Consider the following 21,187-nt stretch of genomic DNA (forward strand, 5'->3'; position numbering starts at 1 on the left):
GATAACCTTGGATTCCTTCATCTAACAAGAATCCATCTACTGTCATCTCAAAGATATTCAATGATCCCACCTTCATCACCTTCCCAGGCAGTAAAACAGTCCCAACATACAACCCTCCGAGAGAAAAAACATTCTCCTTACGGGTGCGTTCCCTCCGGGTGCTCCGGTTTCCTCGCACAGTCCAAAGATGTGCAAGCTGGGTGGATTGGCCATGGGAAATGCAGGGTTACTCGGATAAAGGGTCTGGGTGGGATTCCCCTTGGACTGCCGGTGTGGGCTTGATGGGCTGAATGGCCTATTTCCACCCTGTAGGGATTCTATGACTCTAAAAGTGAGCTCTGTACCTTTAGAAGAGTGCCCCCTGGTTCTGGACCACCCACAAGTGAAAACATCCTTTCCTTGCTCACTTTGTCGAAACCATTCTGGCTCTTATAAAGTTCGATAAAGTTACCCCTTTGCTGTTCTAAACTTGGGAAAAGAAACAACCCACTCTGTCCAATCTTTCCTCATTATTCAACCCACTCATTCCAGGTATCAATCTCGTAACCTTTTTCTGAACCATCTCTGACACATTCCCTCATGAAGGAGACCACAATGGCACAAAGTATCCGAGATGTGCTGTCGACAATGTCCCGCAGAATTGAAACATAACATTCTTACTTTTATATGCAATTCCTTTGGAAATAAAAGATGTCATTCCATTAGCTTTCTTGATGACGTGCTGCATCTGCATTCCAACATTTTATGACTCATGCATGAGAACATCTAGATCCCTCTGCGACTTGTGAATCCACAGTCAATCTCCAGTTGAATTAGATCAAAACTAGCTTTACTGTCACATGTACTCACATGAGTACAGTGAAACATTTACAAGTCGCCCATTACAGCTCCATCTTGGGTACAAAGGTACAGATTCCTAAGTGCAATTTCTTAGGAGAAGATTTGAAAAATAAAGAAATAAAAAGTCCAGCATTATGGACCTCCTGCCATTTTTAGTATAAAAATACAAAACTGTAAGAATAAATTAGAAAAAGAGAGTGGTAAGGGTAGAGAATGCCCTGCCTGCCAATGTAGTTAACTCAGCCACATTAGGGGCATTTAAACAGTCCTTGGATAAGCATATGAATAATGATGGGATAGTGTAGGGGGACGGGCTTAGATTAGTTCACAGGTTGGCGCAACATCGAGGGCCAAAGGGCCTGTTCTGTGCTGTATTGTTCTATGTTCTATGTTCTAAGAATAACAGTACTTTCAACTGCATCTGGACCAGCACCTTAACTCCAGATTGTGCCAGGCCTCACCTCAAGGCCGGGTGTCCCCTTCTGAAACACTTTGAGCCTCCTGAGGCCTGGGAATCTGTGCTGAGGCCTGGGACTCCGCGCTGAGGTCTGGGAGTTCACGCTGAGGTCTGGGAATCCACACTGAGGCCTGGGAGTCCACGCTGAGGCCTAGGAGTCTGCACTGAGGCCTGGGAATATGTGCCGAGGTCTGGGAGTCCGTGCTGAGGCCTAGGAGTGTGCACTAAGGCCTGGGAATATGTGCTGAGATCTAAGAGTCCGTGCTGAGGCCTGGGAGTCCGTGCTGAGGCCTTGGAGTCTGCGCTGAGGCCTGGGAATATGTGCTGAGATCTGGGAGTCCGTGCTGAGGCCTGGGAGTCTGCGCTGAGGCCTGGGAGTCTGCGCTGAGGCCTGGGAGTCCGCGCTGGCTTCAAGCAAGACTCATCGGTGCGAGTTAAGAAAAAAAATAGTCACGAGTAGAGAAACATAAAGAAATGTACCAAGCAGAGATACTGTGGCTGAGGAGCCCTATTCTGATGCCTATACTTTGTATTCTTCCAACTGAAGTGAACAACTTCACATATCCCATGTCATACACTGTGTGCCAGATTCTTACCAATTCCCTGAACCTATCTCTAATCATTTGCAATCTCTTGTCCTCCTCAAAAAATATTTTCCTATCTTTGTATCACCTGCAAAGTCTAGCTGCTAGGGCTTCATTAGCCTCATCCAATTCATTGATAGAAATTAGAGAAAACTGAGACCTGCGGAACTCCACTTGTCACATTGCCCCAGTCAGAAAAAGACCCATTTATACATTCGCTTGTTTCCTGCCAGCAAACCAATCTTCTATCCATGCTAATATATTGGCTGCATAATTGAATCACTGAATCTCAACAGTGTGGAAGTAGGCATTCGGCCCATTGAGTCCACACTGACCATCTGAAGAACATCCCACCCAGAGTCACCCCACCCACCCAATCCTTGGTTTACTAGTTACTGTGCTGTACAATAATGTTCTGTGGCACCTTGTCAGGTACAGCCTGAATATGAAGTACAGCATGCCAACAGGCTCCCCTTTATCTAGTGTGCATGTTACTCCTTCAAATAACTCCAATGAGACTGCTTAAATATGATTTCCCTTGCACAATGCTATGAGGACTCTTTGCGACTACCTTGGAGTATTTGAGCTGCCCAGCTATAAAATCCTTAATGGCCAACTCTAATAGTGCGCACACGTCAAGCTAATTAACCTATAGTTAGCAGCTTTGTTTCTGTAGCGTAGCCTACAGTTTCCTGTTTTCGCTCCTTGAACGCTGGAGTTATGTTTGCCACTTCCCATCCAGTTGGGACCTTCCTTGAATCCAGCATTTCGGAAAATTAATGCCAAAGCATTCACTATCTCATTGTCAAGTTCTATTAAGATCCTATTAAGTTTGAAGTTCATCAGAACCTGTTAACCAGCCAGCCTCCAGCTCCAACAGTTTGTTTAGTACCAATTCCCTGATGATTGTAGTTTTGCTAAGTTTTCCTTCCACCTCCCGACTTGCAGTCATTATTTGGAAATTCTTTTGTATCGTCTATAATGAAGTCAGAGCAAAATATTTGGAACAAAGACAGAAGTTGCTGGAAAAGCTCAGCAGGTCTGGCAGCATCAGTGAAAAAAAAAATCAGTTAAAGTTTTGGGCCTGGTGACCCTTCCTTAGAACAGTTCTGAGGAAGGGTCACCGGACCCGAAACGTTAACTCTGTTCTTTTCTTCGCAGAGGCTGCCAGACCTGCTGTGCTTTTGCAGCAACTTCTGTTTTTGCTGTTTCACATCATCCACAGTTCTTTTGGTTTCTATTTAGAACAAAATACTTGTTGATTTCAGTCAGTATTACCTTAGAATATAAAACTTAGAACAGGGCAGCACAGTAGAGGCCCTTCGGCCCATGTTGTTGTGCTGAACTTTTACCCTAAACCTAAGGTCTTTCCAACCTCCACCCCTACTTTATGCTATCATCCATATGCCTATCTAATAGCCACTTAAATGTCCCTAATGAGATTGACACCATATGCCTATCTAATAGCCACTTAAATGCCCCTAATGAGATTGACACCACTACCCTCTCTGCCAATGCATTCCACGCCCCTACCACTCTCTGAGTAAAGAACCTACCTCTAACGTCTCCCCTATATCTACCTCCACTCGCTTTAAAACTATGCCCCCTCGTACTAGCTACCTCCACCCTAGGAAAAAGTCTCTGGCTGTCCACTCTATCTGTACCTCTGATCATTTTGTACATTACCTTATTATCTATTATTAACTCCTCCATTTTCACTCTCTCGCACACCAACACTCACTATATTTTCTATTTTCCTTCTTAAAATGCCTGCAAGAACTCTTGCTATCCATTTTTATTTTTCTAGCTAGCTTCTGTTTAATTTCATTTTGGTAATTCTCTGTTGTTTTTTATGTTCTGTTTAATCCTCTGACCTTCTATTCGTGTTTTTGTAGCTGAGCTTTTTTCTTAACTTTGTTAGTTAACCAAAGATGTTAGGTCCTCTTCTAAGAATTTTACTTTATCACAGGAATATACCATTGATATGTATTCTGAAGTATCCCCCATATGTCTGTCACTTCTCTATTGATACCTCCCCTAGCCTAATGACCACATACATCATGTGAAGTCACGTTGAGGCTATACAGAACATTGGTGAGGCCTGTTCTGGAATACTGTGTCCAGCTCTGGTCGCCCAGTTATAGGAAGGACATTATTAAGCTGGGGAGGCTTCAGAAGAGATTTACCAGGATGTTGCCAGGTATAGAAGGTCTGAGTTATAAAGATAGGCTGGGGCTTTTTCCACCGGAGCATAGGAAGTTGAGAGGTGACGTTATAGAAGTTTATAAAAAAAATGAGGGGTACGGATAGAGTTAATTGTAATTTTCTTATTCCAAGTTTGAACGTCACACATCACCCCAACAGGTTTATTTGAAATCACAAGCTTTCAGAGCACTGCTCCTTTATCAGGTGAAGTGAAGAGAAGGGCACAAGCAGAGACACATAATCATAGCTTGTAATTTCAAATAAACCTGTTGGACTAGAACCTGGTGTTGTGTGACTCCTGACCTTGTCCACCCCAGTGCAACACCAGCACCTCCACTTCATGGATCCCTTCTTTTCTCTCGAAAGGAGGAATTCAATACTAGGGGGCACATTTTTAAGGTGGTTTAGAAAAGACATGAGGGGCAATTTTTTTTACAGAGAGGGTGGTTCCTGTGTGGAATGAACTGCCAGAGAAAGTGGTGGATGTTGGCACAATCACAACATTTAAAAGACATTTGGATAAGTACATGTGTAGGAAAGGTTTGCCGGGATATGGGCCAAGAACAGGCAGATGGGACTAGTTTAGTTTGGATTATGTTCAGCATGGACTGGTTGGACCAAAAGGTCTGCTTCTGTGCTGTATGACTCGAATACTTCAGCTATCTCAGCCTTCATGTCTACTTGCTCCCTAACTTAAGTTTAAAATCCAGTTTTAGATCCAGTCTGCTCCCTTTCAAACAGGATGCAAAATTCAATCACATTGTTGTAGCTGCGATCTAGGGGTTCCTTAGCTCTGTGAGTTAATTCTTTAATCCTGTCTCATTACACAATACCAATTCTAATACTAACCGCCTTCTGGATGGTTCCAGGATGTGTTACTTTAAGAAACTCTTTTGGAAATATTCCATAAATTCCTTGTGCCAGCTACCCAGCCAATCTGATTTTTTTCCAGCGTACATGAAGGTTAAAGTGGCCCAGGATTAAAGTTGTCCCTTTATCACAAGCATCTAACATTTCTTCTTGGATATTTTGCTCCACATTGTGGGTACAGTTACGGTCGGGCTATAGATCATCCCTTCCAGCCATTCCTTGCCCAGACATTTCCTTAAACACATTCTATATCCTAATCAACTGAGTCACAGACTTCACTAATTTGTGTGCCAGTATTATACTTGGTTAACAATGCCACCCATTGCACCATCACTTAGCTTCCTGTACCTTCTTGAAATAATAAATAAATGCATTCAGTTAAAATTAATTACCCCTCTGATTTTTCTCTATCAGTGCTCATACAATGTCAAGGAGATGAATCTTTAATTGCTGGTGATTCCAGGGTAACCAACCGTGGACAGCTGGTTTACACTTTACAGGACCAATTTAATGCTGCGGCTAGTTAACCAGCTGACAGGAGTTAGTTAACAAAGTGTGGAGCTGGATGAACACAGCAGGCCAAGCAGCATCTCAGGAGCATAAAAGGTGACGTTTCGGGCCTGGACCCTTCATCAGAGAGGGGGATGGGGAAATGGAACTGAAATAAATAGGGAGAGAGGGGGAGGCGGACTGAAGATGGAGAGGAAACAAGATAGGTAGAGAGGAGAGTATAGGTGGGGAGGTAGGGAGGGGATAGGTCAGTCCAGGGAAGATGGACAGGTCAAGGAGGCGGGATGAGGTGGTAGGTAGGAAATGGAGGTGCGGCTTGAGGTGGGAGGAAGGGATGGGTGAGAGGAAGAACAGGTTTGGGAAGCAGAGACAGGCTGGGCTGGTTTTGGGATGCGGTGGGGGAGGGGAGATTTTGAAGCTTGTGAAGTCCACATTGATACCATTGGGCTGCAGGGTTCCCAAGCGGAATATGAGTTGCTGTTCCTGCAACCTTCGGGTGGCATCATTGTGGCACTGCAGGAGGCCCATGACGGACATGTCGTCTGACGAATGGGAGGGGGAGTTGAAATGGTTTGTGACTGGGAGGTGCAGTTGTTTGTTGCGAACCGAGCAGAGGTGTTCTGCAAAGCGGTCCCCAAGCCTCCGCTTGGTTCCCCCAATGTAGAGGAAGCCACACCGGGTACAATGGATACAGTATACCACATTGGCAGATGTGCAGGTGAACCTCTGCTTAATATGGAATGTCATCTTGGGGCCTGGGGCAGGGGTGAGGGAGGAGGTGTGGGGGAAAGTATAGCACTTCCTGCGGTTGCAGGGGAAGGTACTGGGTGTGGTGGGGGTGGAGGGGAGTGTGGAGCGGACAAGGGAGTCGCGGAGAGAGTGGTCTCTCTGGAAGGCAGACAAGGGTGGGGATGGAAAAATGGCTTGGGTGGTGGGGTCGGATTGTAGATGGCCGAAGTGTCGGAGGATGATACGTTGTATCCGGAGGTTGGTGGGGTGGTATGTGAGAATGAGAAGGATCCTCTGGGGGCGGGGTGTGAGGGATGTGTTGCGGGAAATGCGGGAGACGCGGTCAAGGGCGTTCTTGACCACTGCGGGGGGAAAGCTGCAGTCCTTGAAGAATGTGGACATCTGGGATGTGCAGGAGTGGAATGCCTCATCCTGGAAGCAGATGTGGTGGAGGCGGAGGAATTGGGAATAGGGGATGGAATTTTTGCAGGAGAGTGGGTGGGATGAGGTGTATTCTAGGTAGCTGTGGGAGTCAGTGGGCTTGAAATGGACATCAGTTTCTAGCTGTGTACCTGAGATGGAGACTGAGAGGTCCAGGAAGGTGAGGGATGTGTTGGAGATGGCCCAAGTGAACTTCAGGTTGGGGTGGAAGGTGTTGGTGGCGTGGATGAACTGTTTGAGCTGCTCTGGGGAGCAAGAGGCGGTGCCGATACAGTCATCAATGTAACGGAGGAAGAGGTGGGTTTGGGGCCTGTGTAGGTGTGGAAGAGGGACTGTTCCACATAACCTACAAAGAGACAGACATAGCTTGGGCCCATGCGGGTACCCATGGCCACCCCCTTTCAGCATCTGCAGTTCCCATTATCGCCGGGAGTTAGTTAACTGGTCAAGGGGATAGTTAAACAACTGCCAGGAGTCACTGATCTAGTCATTGGAATGAGACAACCAGCTGCAAAGAGCTAGTGAACAGGTCACCAGAGCTAGGTGAGGCAACCAGCTGCTGGTACTAGTTAACCAGTTGCAGGAGCAAGTTAACTTGCTGTGATAAGTCCCACTGGGAACTGGTCAGTTACCAGGTGCCCATCAATCAGGCAACAGGAGCTCTGCCCAGAGCTTGTGAACAACTGTGGGGAGCTAGTGAACCAACCATCAGAAATTGGTCAACAGCAAGCAACTGGCATTGAATCTGCTTTTCTCGCTTTCCCTCCTGCATACTCATCCTCTCCCTCCTACTAATTCCCTAGTTGCTGATGTCTCTCTTGTAGATTCTCCCAAACCCCACTCTCCCAACTGCCCAGTTGTAGCACATTTTAATTTTTATTGGACATTTCCGTCCCTGCCCCAGCAAAGGAAAGTCACCTTCACAGCCATTACACAGAAAGAATGCAAACATATTCCCCTTACATTTTGTCCCAGCTGATGGGGGCGGGGTGGAACTTGACTTCGGTCCACTCTTGACGGGGAAGCTGCCCTTGCTTCTCCGGGGAACGGAGACCATGACGCGCTGGCGCTTGACAGCTGGCACTGCCCGGCTTGGCTGGGGGACCCTGTGGTAGTCGTACATCCTGTGGAATGAAAACAATGCTGAGTCACGGGATGCGGGCAGAGCACAGAACACGCTGAGTCAGAATGGAGGCCTGTAGATGCATCATTTGTACAACCAGATACACGTCAGGTCTGGTCCCCAGCCTCCTAGTGAGTTACCCGGCCACCGTGAGGTTAGCAGGATCACATTAGACAATTGGGAAACTGTAATAGGTTATTTCAGTCCGCCGATATTTCGGTGTACGTGAACCTCACCTGGAAACGGAACAATATCCATACAGTGTAAATGATCTACATAGCACATTGTGAAACTTCACATAACGTGTCATGCCCTGGAGCGCAGAGGCTGCTATTGGGTCAGCTTGGCAACCATTCTGTGTCAGGATGCCCCCAGCCAGCGTTTGCTGGCCGCTCGCATCTTTTCTTTTGGGGGTAGCATTGATCAAAGGAGGAATGTTATCCTGGATCTCTTCCCTAATACGCGTTTGACCTGCCCTCCAGTCTTCACACATTTGATGTGCATGAGGTCACATCTGGTGGCTGTATGGACTGTAGTATCTATTTTGACCCTCCCACTTGATTCCTCCAATTTTCCTCACACATGAAACTAAAAATCCTCCACTGAAACTCAGGTTTTGATAGAGGGTTTTCGTGACCGTGTTGTGAGCTGGGATAGCCCTGCTTCCATCATCACATGGGGAAAACACTCAGATATTGCGAAAACGGACTGGCGGGGAGCCAGGCCACAAAAGTGGGGAGAAGTCGAGGGAAAAGAAAAATTAAAACTAAAGGAAGATAAGGGTTTTTAAAAGGAATGCACACAACACATCCTTCTTATGACATTCACTGAGTATCTGCGCTAACTGGCACCAAATCCTGTTTGCTGGTTTATATGGCCCCTGCTTAACCCATGCCTCAGTTTTAAACTTCCCATGCTCGTTCTAAATTTTTTCCATAGCCTCACACCTCCCTATCTGTGTCACCTCCTCCAATCCCATCACCCTTCAAGGCATCCGCACTCCTCCAATTCTGGCTTCCTCTGCACCACTGATTTTATAATTCTGTTGTTGACAGTCAAGCCTTCACAGCCACGAATATAAACTCCAGCATTCACTCCCTAAACCCTTCTGCCCATCTCTTCTTCATAAGAATCCTTTTAACCAATCACGTTGTCCCAGCTTTTGACCCGTATCCATGGCCTCATATCAAATTTTGTTTGGCACTGGTCCTGTGAACTCCTTAAGGCACTATAAAATCCAAGTTGTTGTTGATGATGAGAGTGAACATCTTAGCCATCGGTCTATCCAATTTTGCCAGTCACTGATCTGTGAATTCTCTCTCACAGTCTTGGCTTTACTGTACCTTGAAGAACTCATGTCAATAGATCACATTTTTCAGCAAATGACAAGTTAGCCTTGGAAGCAGTGCAGCAGATATTCACTGGAATGGTACAGGGGCTAGAAACTTTCAGGTGATGAGACTGGATGCGTATATTTGCATGCTGTTGCAAAAAGAATATGAAGGCGAAATCTAATTGACATGTAACATGATTTTGGGTGAACTGGTTTGGATCAGCTGCAGCAAAGTGCAGCTCAGAAGAACACCATCTGAGCGGGGTTTGAGCCCAGTTCTGGTCATTGGTGGGCTTGGGACCCTGCCCTTCACCCTGCCTCACAGTAAAGCCATGGCATAAGCCTCAACAAATTGGGGATACTACTTGGAAAAGATGATGATGCTTAAAAGATAAGCTAACATTGACAGAAACCATTTCCTTTGGTGGGTGAGTCCAGAACAAGAGGGTATATGATTAAACTATAAAGCTGTTAAAAAGAAGCAGCAGAATTAGGCCATTCAGCCCATTGAGTCTGTTCCACCATTTGATCATGGCTGATACATTTCTTAACCCCACTCTCCTGCCTTCTCCCTGTATTCATTGACCCCCTTACCAATCAAGAACCTATCTGTCTCTATTTTGAATACACTCAATGACTTGGCCCACAGCCCTCTGCAGCAACGAGTTCCATAGATTCACACCCTCTAGCTGGAGAAATTCCTCCTCATCTCATTACTAAAGGTTTGTCTCTTCACTCTGAGGCTGTGGTTTCGGGTCCTAGTCTCTCTTTCTGGTGGAAACATCTTCTCCACGTCCACTCTATCCAGGCCTCTCAGTATTTTGTATGTTTCAATGAGACCCCCTCTCGTCCTTCTAAACTCCATTGAATACTGGCCCAGAGTCCTCAACTGCTCCTCAAGCCCTTCATCCTTGAAATCGTTCTTGTAAACATCCTCAGGATCCCCTCCAATGCCTTCCTTGAATTCAGAGCCCAAAACTACTCAATATTCCAAATGCAGTCTGACCAGAGGTTTCGCAGTACATCTCTGCTCGTGTATTCTGGCCCTCATGAAATGAATGTTAACATTGCATTTGCCTTTCTGATTGGCAGCTGAACCTGCATGTTAACCTTAAGGAATCCTAAACTAGGACACCTAATTCCCTTTGTGGTTCAGATTTCTGAAGGCTTTCTCTCTTTAGGAAATAATCTGCACCTCAAATCTTCCAACCAAAGTGTAAAACCTCACACTTTCCCAGATTGTATTCCATGTGCCGCTTCTTTGCCCACTCTTCTAACCTCTCCTATTGCTTCTGCAGTCACCCTGCTCCCTCAGCACAATCTGTCCCTCCATCTATCTTTGAGACATCTGCAAATCTATCAACAGTGCCCTCAGTTCCTTCATCAGATTGTTCATGTATAATGTGAGTAACTGTGGTCCCAAATTTCAGTGGAATTCCACTAGTCACTACCTGCCATCCTGAAAAAAAAACTTATATCCACACTCTCTGCCTTCTGCCAGTCAGCCAATCCTCTAAGCATACCTGCACCTTGCTCCCTAATACCATGGGCTCTTAGCTTATTTTGCTGCCTCCTGTGCAGCACCTTGACAAAGGGCTTCTGGAAATCCAAACAGATCATGTCCACTGGGACATGAGACGGCTCCTCATCCAAAAGTAGGTTAAAGTCAGGGGACAATTGAACATTGAGACTGATAGATGGTTGAGTGAGATTATTAAGGGACATGGAGCTATGACATAGATTGGCCAATGAATATTGAAACAGGCTGCTAAATATCCTCTTGTTGTTGATGTTGGTAGGGCGAGGCTGAAAGAGTAGAGGGGCCTTTTAGAGCAGGGGTACAGTTGCCATTGCTGCATTAGCCCAAAACTTCAGTCTGCAAGCCTACTTGAAGCCTTCACCCCCATTTCGGGAAGCTCTGCTTCAGCACGTATAAAAGAAGTCAAGTTCAAGTGGGCGTCAGATGCACATTGAGGATATATTCTGAAGAAGGGACCCAAAACGTTAACCCTGCTTTCTCTCTTTCTCTCCACACATGCACTCTGCCAATTCCCATTCTTGTTTCTAATTTCCAGCATCCCGCAGTTCTTTGAGAATTTTTTCTTTTTGAGAATCAGCGACGTCCCTTCCTGAATTTTGATCAACATTATCTCCTCAAACAGCGCAGCGAAAAACAAATACACTGCCTCATTGTTCATCTCAGCCCTAATTGTGGCTAATTGCTTGGACTGAAGTGGACGCTGTTTTAACCTTACATAAAGGTGACTAATTGGCTTTACAGAGGGCAGTGAAGAGACATCACAGCCCAATATGTAAAAGCTGCTGTTTAGTTAATCTTCGGTTTTGATGTCACCCATATAGCTTAGAATATACAAAGAAAAATTGTCAATTAAAATCTGACCAAAAGGCGAATGCATGAATGACTGTGAAAGAAAATTTACTAATGAGGCTAAGTGATGTGGTGTGGTCTGATGTCCCATGGCAGATCATGTGAAATTTCATGACTGCCACGAGATTCATCATATGATTTGCTGCTCCACTGCTTCCAGCCTCTGCATGGAGCTCCCAGAAGCTGTTAAAGTGCACCCTTAGGCAACAATGATATATTTTTCTGAAGAAGGGTCGAGGCCTGAAACGTCAGCGTTCCTGCTCCTATGATGCTGCTTGGCCTGCTGTGTTCATCCAGCTCCACACCTTGTTATCAATGATATATTGCTTGCCTGACTGTATCCCCAGGATTTTAGCCAGAGTTGTCTGCAGAGTTGTACTCTTGGAGCACCTTAGGGTCTGGATTAATCTATCAGGTTAGGACTATATTCACTGCAGTTTAGAAGAATGATGATTAGATGGGGGGTAAATGCAAGAAAGACATTCCCAATGATCAGGGACTCCAGAACCAGGGCTCACAGTCTAAGGTAGACCATTTAGGACTGAGATGAGAATGTTCTTCACCCAGAGAGTTGAGCCTCTGCCGCAGAAAGCGTCTGGCGCCAAAACACTGAATGCTTTTGAGAAGGAGTTCGATATATTTAGATTAGATTTTATTGTTGTGTGTACCCAAGCACAGCAAAACGTCTGCAGTATTGCCACTCTCCGCCCCCCTCTTAAAGTACAGTAGCTGGAATTAAATAAACGAGAGCCAGAGTGAAACAAGCGGAAACAAAAGGAAAAGGAAATGCTCAGATTTGCACTCGCCACCACTGCCGTGAGTCTTGAGCTGGGCACCATCTCCTACCATTTGGGCCCATCCTCACCACCAATGCCACTGCTTCCACTGCGGCCGAGCTCCCCAGCGGGCAAAAGGTGAGAAAGAACTGTGGAGAAAGGAAAATTTGAAAGAAAAGAAGAACAAAAAAGAGAAACGGATGGAGGGGATTAATGCATGAGCAGGAGCCCAAATACCGTTACCTTGCTGCCAGCTTGGGGATCAAAGTGGGGAGCGGGAACAGGGCTGAATGGCCTACTCCTGCTGCTATTCTTTTCCCATGGTTAAGCAAGGTCTCTCATGGACGTGGCTTGGATTTGGCTGGGTGTGTAGCAACTGGTAGATAAGAAATGACCAATATCATTCTTGACTGCCTTCTGGGGCATACTGAAGACCATAACTGAAGCAATGTGCGACATCTGTTTTCCTATACCATGGGTTCCACGCGTACCTAGTTTAAAAGTGGAAGGGCAGAGATAACTAGAGACCAAAACTGCTGCCAAAACTGGACAACACTGAAGTAAGAAACAGTCTGCCCGGGCAATTCCTTTACAAGATTTCTACGCTGTTCATTACACAGGAACAAAGGAATTGTTCATTACTCATGCAGTTCATGTTCTGTCATCTTGCTGGTCATCTCGCACCATAATAATGGCATTATTGACCAAAACACAGCTATCAGTCTCGACTAAGAAATCGACCAAAGGCCCAGACACTAGTTCAACAAAACCCGATGGTAAAGAGCTGTAGGAACACGCCCAGACATCTGACACTTACTTACCACATTGTCATGTCACAAATTAGCCAGAACATCGATTCAAAAATGTTACTTCCTGAAAGAAATGGATCTAATTTGCATTCAAAAGGGTCAACACTTCTTCCTGTGCATCCTTCTCGTTCACGATGTGCCCACCTTTAACCCACTCAAAACACACACATTTGTGGTTGTAAGAACGACACACATTTGTTTGGAATATAGATTGGGAAATGGAAATTTGGAAACTGTTGCGTTGCACAGAATGTGCTAGTTTTTGTAACATTACGAAGGATAAAAGTCGACCTGTGTGGTGTTCACTTTTTATTTACACAGGGCTGTTTTTGGTAACTTTTGGGAAGAAGTTGGATTGATATTTTTGTGAGACATGCTGGCTTCAGGTGTCCTTAGGTTAAGAAAAAAATCTAACAACTGTATTCATTGCTCAATTTGCAGCTTGCCAAAGAACTGAGAGGGACAGCAGTTGCACACAGGCCTCAAAGCAAGACAGACCTCCCTTCCTTTTACCTGCCATCAGTGAGAAAGAATCAACACTCAAAGAGTCTGCACAGAAGAACTTCCAAATCAAGCTGTGACCTAGGTCTAACTGGCAGGCTACCAATCTGAGGATCTCCTGCAGTTCAAAGCATGAAAACATCTCGAGAAACCAAAAGACCTCTGAGAATGTCACCTCATTCCGCTCTGGTGTGGTGGAGTCGTGATCCACTGAATGTGTTCCTTTTGCCTATATTATTCAACCATGATACTTCTGTAGAGGTGACTGTCTTGTTCAACTGATTTGGCAATGAGTAGGCATGCATGTTGGGATTTAAAGAGGGTATAGTTTACGTTTGCATATCAGTCATTAATATTTGATGTTAGCACATTAAAGAATAGGCTTGTTTCTTGCTTATTAGTAAAACATGGTGTGACTTCCCTTCATTTTAGAAAGTGGTCAAAGTTGGGCAAATTAACCATCTCAGCAGTGCAGTCTTTAAAAAGGAAATCAATATTGAGGGATGTGGGCATCGCTGGCTGCTCAGCATTTCTTGCCCATACCGAGCTACCCTTGAGAACGTGGTGGTGAACTACCTTCTTGAACCGCTGCAGTCTTTGTACTGTGGGCTGACCCACAATGCTCTTAGGGAGGGAATTCCAGGATTTAGACCCAGGGACAGTGATGTATTTCCAAGTCAGGATGGTGTGTGGATTTGGGAGGGGGAGGGGAACTTGAAGGTGGTTGCATTCCCAAATATATATTGCCCTTGTCCTTCTAGGTGGAAGTGGTTGTGGGTTTGGAAGGTGCTGTCTGAGGATCTTTGGTGAATTTCTGCAGTGCATCTTGTAGACACAGTGTGTACACTGCTGCTACTGAGCGTCGGTGGTGGAAGGAGTGGATGCTTGTGGATGTGATGCCAATCAAGCGGCTGCTTTGTCCTGGATGGTGTCAAGTTTCTTGAGTGTTGTTGGGGCAGGTTATTGCTGAGCAGGTGCTGCTTGACAGCTCTGTTACTGACACCTTCCATCACTTTACTGATGATCGAGAGGAGACTGATGGGGTTGGAATTGGCTGGGTTGGATTTGTCCTGCTTTGTGTGTACAGGACATACTTGGGCAACTTCCACATTGCCGGGTAGAGACCAGTGTTATAACTGTACTGGAACAGCTTGGCTAGGGAAGCAGCAAGTTCTGCAGCACAGGTCTTCAGTACTATTGCCAGAATGTTATCAGGGCCCGTAGCCTTTGCAGTATCCAGTGACTCTAACCATTTCTTGATATCACATGGAGTGAATCGAATTGGCTGAAGGCTGGTATCTGTGATGCTTGGGACCACTGGTGGAGGATGAGATGGATCGTCCACTCGGCACTTCTGGGTGAAGATTGCTGCAAATGAGGCAGCCTTACCTTCTGCAATGATGTACTGGGCCTTTCCATCATTGAGGATGGGGATACTTGTGGAGCCTCTTCCTCCAGTGAGTTGTTTAATTGTCCACCATTGTTTATGACTGGATGTGGCAGGGCTGCAGAGCTTAGATCTGATCAGTTGGTTGTGGGATCACTTAGCTTTGTCTATCAGTCGATGCTTTCGCTGTTCAGTGTGCCTGTTCAGTGGCTTCACCAGGTTGACACCTCATCTTCAGGAATGCCTGGTGCTGCTCCTGGCGTGCCCTCCTGTGCTCTCCATTGAACCAGGGTTCACCCCCTGGCTTGATGGTAATAGTTGAGTGAGGGATATGCCGGGCCATGAGGTTACAGATTGTTCTGGAGTACAGGTCTGCTGCTGTTATCCCACAGCACCTCATGGATGCCCAGTCTTGTATTGCTAGATCTGTGCGAAGTCTGTCCGATTGAGCACAGTGATAGTGCCACACAACACGATGGAGGTTGTTCTCAATGTGAAGGTGGGACTTCATCTCCACCAGGTCTGTGTGGTGGTCACTCTTACCCGTACTGTCATGGACAGATGAATCTGCAGCTGGCAGATTGGTGAGGATGAGGTCAAGTATATGTTTCCCTCTTGTTAGTTCCTTCACCACCTGCAACAGACCCAGTCTAGCAGCTATGTCCTTTAGGACCCGACTGGCTCGATCAATAGCGCTGTGGCCGAGACAGTCTTGGTGGTGGCCATTGAAATCCCCCACCCAGAGTACATTTTGTGTCCTGGGCATCCTGTGATTCCTCTAAGTGTTATTCAACATGGAGGATTACTGATTCATCCGCTGAGGCAGGATGGTATGTGGTAATCAGCAGGAGGTTTCCTTGCCCATGTTTAACCTGAAGCCATGAGACTTCACGGGGCACACAGTCAATGTTGATGACTCCCAGAGTAACTCTCTCCCAACTGAAAACCACTGTACCTCTGCTGGGTCTGTGCTGCTGGTGAGACAGGACATATCTAGGGATGGTGATGGTGATGTCTGGGATATTGTCTCTAAGGTATGATTCTGGGAGTGTGACTATGCCAGGCTGTTGCTTAACTAGTCTGTGAGACAGCTTTCGCAATGTTGGCACTAACCCCTTCCTCACGTGTTAGTGAGGGGGACTTTGCAGGATCGACAGGGCTGTTTCTGCCGTTGTCTTTTCTGGTGCGGAGGTCGTTGCCAGGCAATCCATCCGGTTTCATTTCTCGGAGACTTTGCAACAATTGATACATCTCAGTAGCTTGCTTGGCTATTTCAGAGGGCAACTGAGAGTCAACCACATTGCTGTTGGTCTGGAGTGACATGTAGACCACATCAGGTGAGGGTGGCAGATTTCCTGAATGACATCAGTGAACCAGATGGGTTTTTGCAACAATTGACAATGATTTCATGGTCATCAGTAGATTCTTAAATCCTGATTTTTTTTGGAACTGAATTCAAGCAGGATGCCAGGCAGGATTTGAACCTGGGTCCCCAAAACATTAGATGAGTTTCTGGATTAATAGTCTAGCGATAATACCCACCAGGCCATTGCCTCCCCATTCAGCTGGTCATTCACAAGCGAAGGCTCATGAAATAGCGAGGTTTTATTTCCAGTGCTTCCTTTCCATTCAGGATTGTGACAGTGTTAAGATCAGGCCCTTTAACATTTGAACATCTTGGTTTCGAATTCGCTTCCACTTCACTTCCAGTCTGTGACATTGGATTCCACTGCACAGTCCAAAGAGAGACACAGCTCCTTTCATCTATAAAGCTTTCACACACTCTCTTTCTATACATATAGATTTAAATCAGAGGTGAGAAAACTGTGCTTTTCCCATTACCCAAAGGATTAGAGAACACCCAGATATAGCGATTACAGGGAAGTGATTACAGATCTTTGCAACAGAAGCAGAACATTCTGTAAACACTCAGGGGATCGGGCACAGGGAGGAACATAGAGTTATCTTTATTGGCCAGTTAGGTAAACAAAAGCCTGGAAGTCAGTGGTGAGTGGCGTCCCACAGGGCTCTGTCCTTGGGCCTCTACTGTTTGTAATTTTTATTAATGGCTTGGATGAGGGGATTGAAGGATGGGTCAGCAAGTTTGCAGATGACACGAAGGTTGGAGGTGCCGTTGACGGTATAGAGGGCTGTTGTAGGCTGCAGCGCGACATTGACAGGATGCAGAGATGGGCTGAGAGGTGGCAGATGGAGTTCAACCTGGATAAATGTGAGGTGATGCATTTTGGAAGGTCGAATTTGAAAGCTGAGTACAGGATTAATGATAGGATTCTTGGCAGTGTGGAGGAACAGAGGGATCTTGGTGTGCAGATACATAGATCCCTTAAAATGGCCACCCAAGTGGACAGGGTTGTTAAGAAAGCATATGGTGTTTTGGCTTTCATTAGCAGGGGGATTGAGTTTAAGAGTCGTGAGATCTTGTTGCAGCTCTCTAAAACTTTGGTTAGACCGCACTTGGAATACTGCGTCCAGTTCTGGTCGCCCTATTATAGGAAAGATGTGGATGCTTTGGAGAGGGTTCAGAGGAGGTTTACCAGGATGCTGCCTGGACTGGAGGGCTTATGTTATGAAGAGAGGTTGACTGAGCTCGGACTTTTTTCATTGGAGAAAAGGAGGAGGAGAGGGGTCCTAATTGAGGTATACAAGATAATGAGAGGCACACATAGAGTTGATAGCCAGAGATTATTTCCCAGGGCAGAAAAGGCTAACACGAGGGGTCATAGTTTTAAGCTGGTTGGAGGAAAGTATAGAGGGGTTGTCAGAGGCGGGTTCTTTACACAGAGTTGTGAGAGCATGGAATGCGTTGCCAGCAGCAGTTGTGGAAGCAAGGTCATTGGGGACATTTAAGAGACTGCTGGAGTGCATATGGTCACAAAAATTTGAGGGTGCATACATGAGGATCAATGGTCGGCACAACGTCGTGGGCTGAAGGGCCTGTTCTGTGCTGTACTGTTCTATGTTCTATGTTCTAAAAGGAGTCAGAAAAACACATGAGATCTAATTAAGATGGAATCCTGCTCCGGACGTGGTTAGCCATGACCAGCTGCACCCATCACACGTTTGGCCAAGAATCTGCTTCTCTCTGCTTCCCATTCTTGGCTCCCCCTGCCTCTGAGCAGCTGGTGGTGGTGGGTTCAGGCCCTCCTACACAGCACAATGCCCAAGCTGGCATGCCCAATGCAGTACTGAGGAAGTACGGCACTGCCACATGGACCCTTTCTATCCGATGGGAGAGTAAACAACCCGTCTCCTTTGGATGTTGCCAAAGAACCCTTCCAAACAGGAGTTAATACATTCTCCTCAGCGGCCTGGCCAAGTTCAGGTCCCTTTTAAATCCTCCTCCCCCCGCAACTTAAACTTACACCCTCTAGTTTTGGTCTCCCCTATCCTGTGAAAAAGATCTCAGCTATTCACTTTATCTATGCCCCTCATGATCTTATAAACTTCTGTAATGTCATCCCTCAGCCTCCTGTGCTCCAGGGAAAAAGGTCCCAGCCTATCCAGCCTCTCCTTATACCTCAAACACTCCCATCTCAGTAACATCCTGGTGAATCTTTTTGCATCCTTTCCAGTTTAATACCATCTTTCCTACAGTAGGGCTACCAGGATTGTACACAGTACTCCAAATGTGGCCTTACCAATGGCTTGTATGGCTGTAATTTGGCATCCCAACACCAGTACTCAATGCTCTGAGTGATGAAGGCAGGCGTGCCAAATGCCTTCTTCACCACCCTGTCTACCTGTGACTCCACTCTCAAAGAACTACATACCTGCATCCCGAGGTCCCTCTGTTCAACAACACTCCCCAGGGCCCTACCATTATCTGTGTAAGTCCTGCCCTGCTTTGCCTTAACAAAATGCAACACCTCACATTTATCTAAATTAAACTCCATTTGCCAATCCTCAGGGCCACTGGCCCAGTTAATCAATTCCTGATCCTGGTTTAATCGCCAAATACTGACTCAGGGAATGTATCACGCAGACGTACGACTCAATATCGAAGCAATGACTCATGGTCTCTGTTCTAAACCTCTTGTATGGGATTCTTCCATATTTGAGTCCAGTCCTTAATTGGCAGCAGGCTTGAAGATTCAGAAAAGTCAAAGAGACCACTCTGAGCTCTGTAATGACACAGCATGGAGCTGGATGAACACAACGGGCCCGGCAGCATCAGAGGAGCAGGGAAGCTGATGTTTTGGGTTGGGGCCCACTCTGACTTCTGTGCTGTCTTCACTCACTAAGCCACACAGTGACCAGATTTTCCTACAGTCTGTCACCACTGTATTAGCATCTTTTCCCTGTGTGATTGAGTGCCGTGTTGGGACGGGAAGGCGGGGAGGAGTTGAGAGATGCACTCAGCCAGAACAAAGGTTTCAAAAGATGAACAAGGACACAGCACATTTACAGACTGGCTGAAATGAAAAATCTTTTATTCCAAAGCTACAACTTCTTCTGACATCTTAGATCAAAAATGCTTCAACATGCCTGACATGTTTCCCCAGTGACTACTTGAGAATGGGTTCAACAATGTGTTACTGACTAGATAATATACATGAATTAGCACACAAATAGCACAAGATGTCAGGCTTATTATCCTCATAAATTGTCAAGAAGTGAACAGCTTGTCTCTTTTTTCATTTTTTAAACTAAAAAGAAATGAAGTATAGTTGGATGGGTAGTGCTTACGGAGGGATGTATGGACTGGCATTCAGTACATGATGCTGATTGATACAGGGGACATGAACAGGAAAAAGTCTAGTCAATGCTTATTATGGCACATTTCTATCACCGAGCCCTAAGTCCAAGAGAATCAGGTCAAGGCGCATTTCTGATACCGAGAATTGGAAAGAGAGCCAGGCTGCTCTCAGACAAATCTTAAGTGCTGACAGGGCTAGGGTAGGAGATGTTACAGAAGGAAGGGAGGTAGAAGGCAATGACATGGGAGGTTGAAAGGCTTCTTGGAAATCCAATGAGGCATGAAGGAATACTTTGAGAAGCTAATAATCCTAACATCCTCTGGATCACTCAGCTTGAGACGAAACTGACTTCTACATATTGCATTTATTAATCTCACCACCAAGACACTTGGCCACATCAGCACAGGCAGTCTACATAAACTGCTGGTCAAAACTGTCTGCCATCGAGATTACGACAACAAAAACAGGAAGTTCTGGAGAGACCCGGCAGATGTGACGGCACCCATGGGGAGAGAAAATGCATCTGCATTTCATTTCCGATGTGACTCTGCTTCAGAATCGAAAGGGGCTGGAAAATGGTGGGGTTTTATTTTACTGTTGGAGGAGGTGGGAGGAAGAGCGACTGGAACAGACGGTGTGTGTGCCCAGAGCAAAAGATGAAGGATGTGGTAATGATGATTAATAAATAAAAAAACGTGATTGAGATGTGATATAGATGTTAATGATGAGACGTGAAAAGCAGAAGATGGTTGTGCTGAGAAATAGTGAACAGTGTACAAATAAGACATGACTGTGGGGGGGGGGTGGTGCGCAGGGAAGTTGTAATCAAAAGGTGATGCTGTCAAATTGTGGAACTTAACGTTGAGTTCTAGAAAATATTAAGTGCCAAAGCAGAAAATGAGGAATTGTTTCTCAAGCCTGTATTCTGGATTCAGAGACCACTATTTCACCGCTTCTACCTACAGTACACATTCCTAATGCCACATTCAAAACTTAAGTAACCTCAAAAACAAAATAACCGTAAAACTGCAGGAGAAATGGAATATAAATGTAATTAACGATAAGTATTAAAATTCAGCCCATGTTGAGAAGCCCAAATTGACCAGACTCCACCTAATGGTGGAAGGTGGTCAGTGCAGGCAGATCTACCTGGAATACACCTCTTCCCATGCACCTTCCTGCAAAAATGCCATCCCCTATTCCCAATTGCTTCGCCTCCACCACATCTACCCCCAGGACAAGGCATTTCACTCTCCTAAATCTCAGAAGTCCTTGTTTTTCAAGGACCGCAACTCCCCCCTCCCGCAGTGGTCCAGAACGCCCTCGACCGTGTCTCCCACATTTCCCGCAACTCATCCCTCACACCCCGTCCCCACAATAACAACCAAAACAGAATCCCCCTCGTCTTCCCATACCCTCCCACCAACCTCCGGATCCAACACATAATCCTCCGACACTTCCACCATTTGCAATCCAATCCCACCACCAAAGACAATTTTCCCTCCCCACCCTTAT

The 21,187-nt window shown here is 45.9% G+C and overlaps 1 protein-coding gene across 10 annotated transcripts in view; it reads right to left on the bottom strand.

Annotated features, from left to right (window-relative positions):
* LOC125459689 (RNA-binding Raly-like protein) overlaps nt 1–21,187 on the bottom strand; it is a 1,242,755-nt gene that overhangs the window by 37,182 nt on the left and 1,184,386 nt on the right. For all 10 annotated transcript variants that reach the window (XM_059651584.1, XM_059651585.1, XM_048546398.2 and 7 more), the window contains one exon: nt 7,600–7,760. In XM_059651584.1, coding sequence (XP_059507567.1) covers nt 7,600–7,760 — 161 coding nt within the window. The remainder of the gene's footprint in view (nt 1–7,599; nt 7,761–21,187) is intronic.

Source organism: Stegostoma tigrinum, chromosome 16 (assembly GCF_030684315.1).
Source record: "Stegostoma tigrinum isolate sSteTig4 chromosome 16, sSteTig4.hap1, whole genome shotgun sequence".
Lineage (NCBI taxonomy): Eukaryota > Metazoa > Chordata > Chondrichthyes > Orectolobiformes > Stegostomatidae > Stegostoma > Stegostoma tigrinum.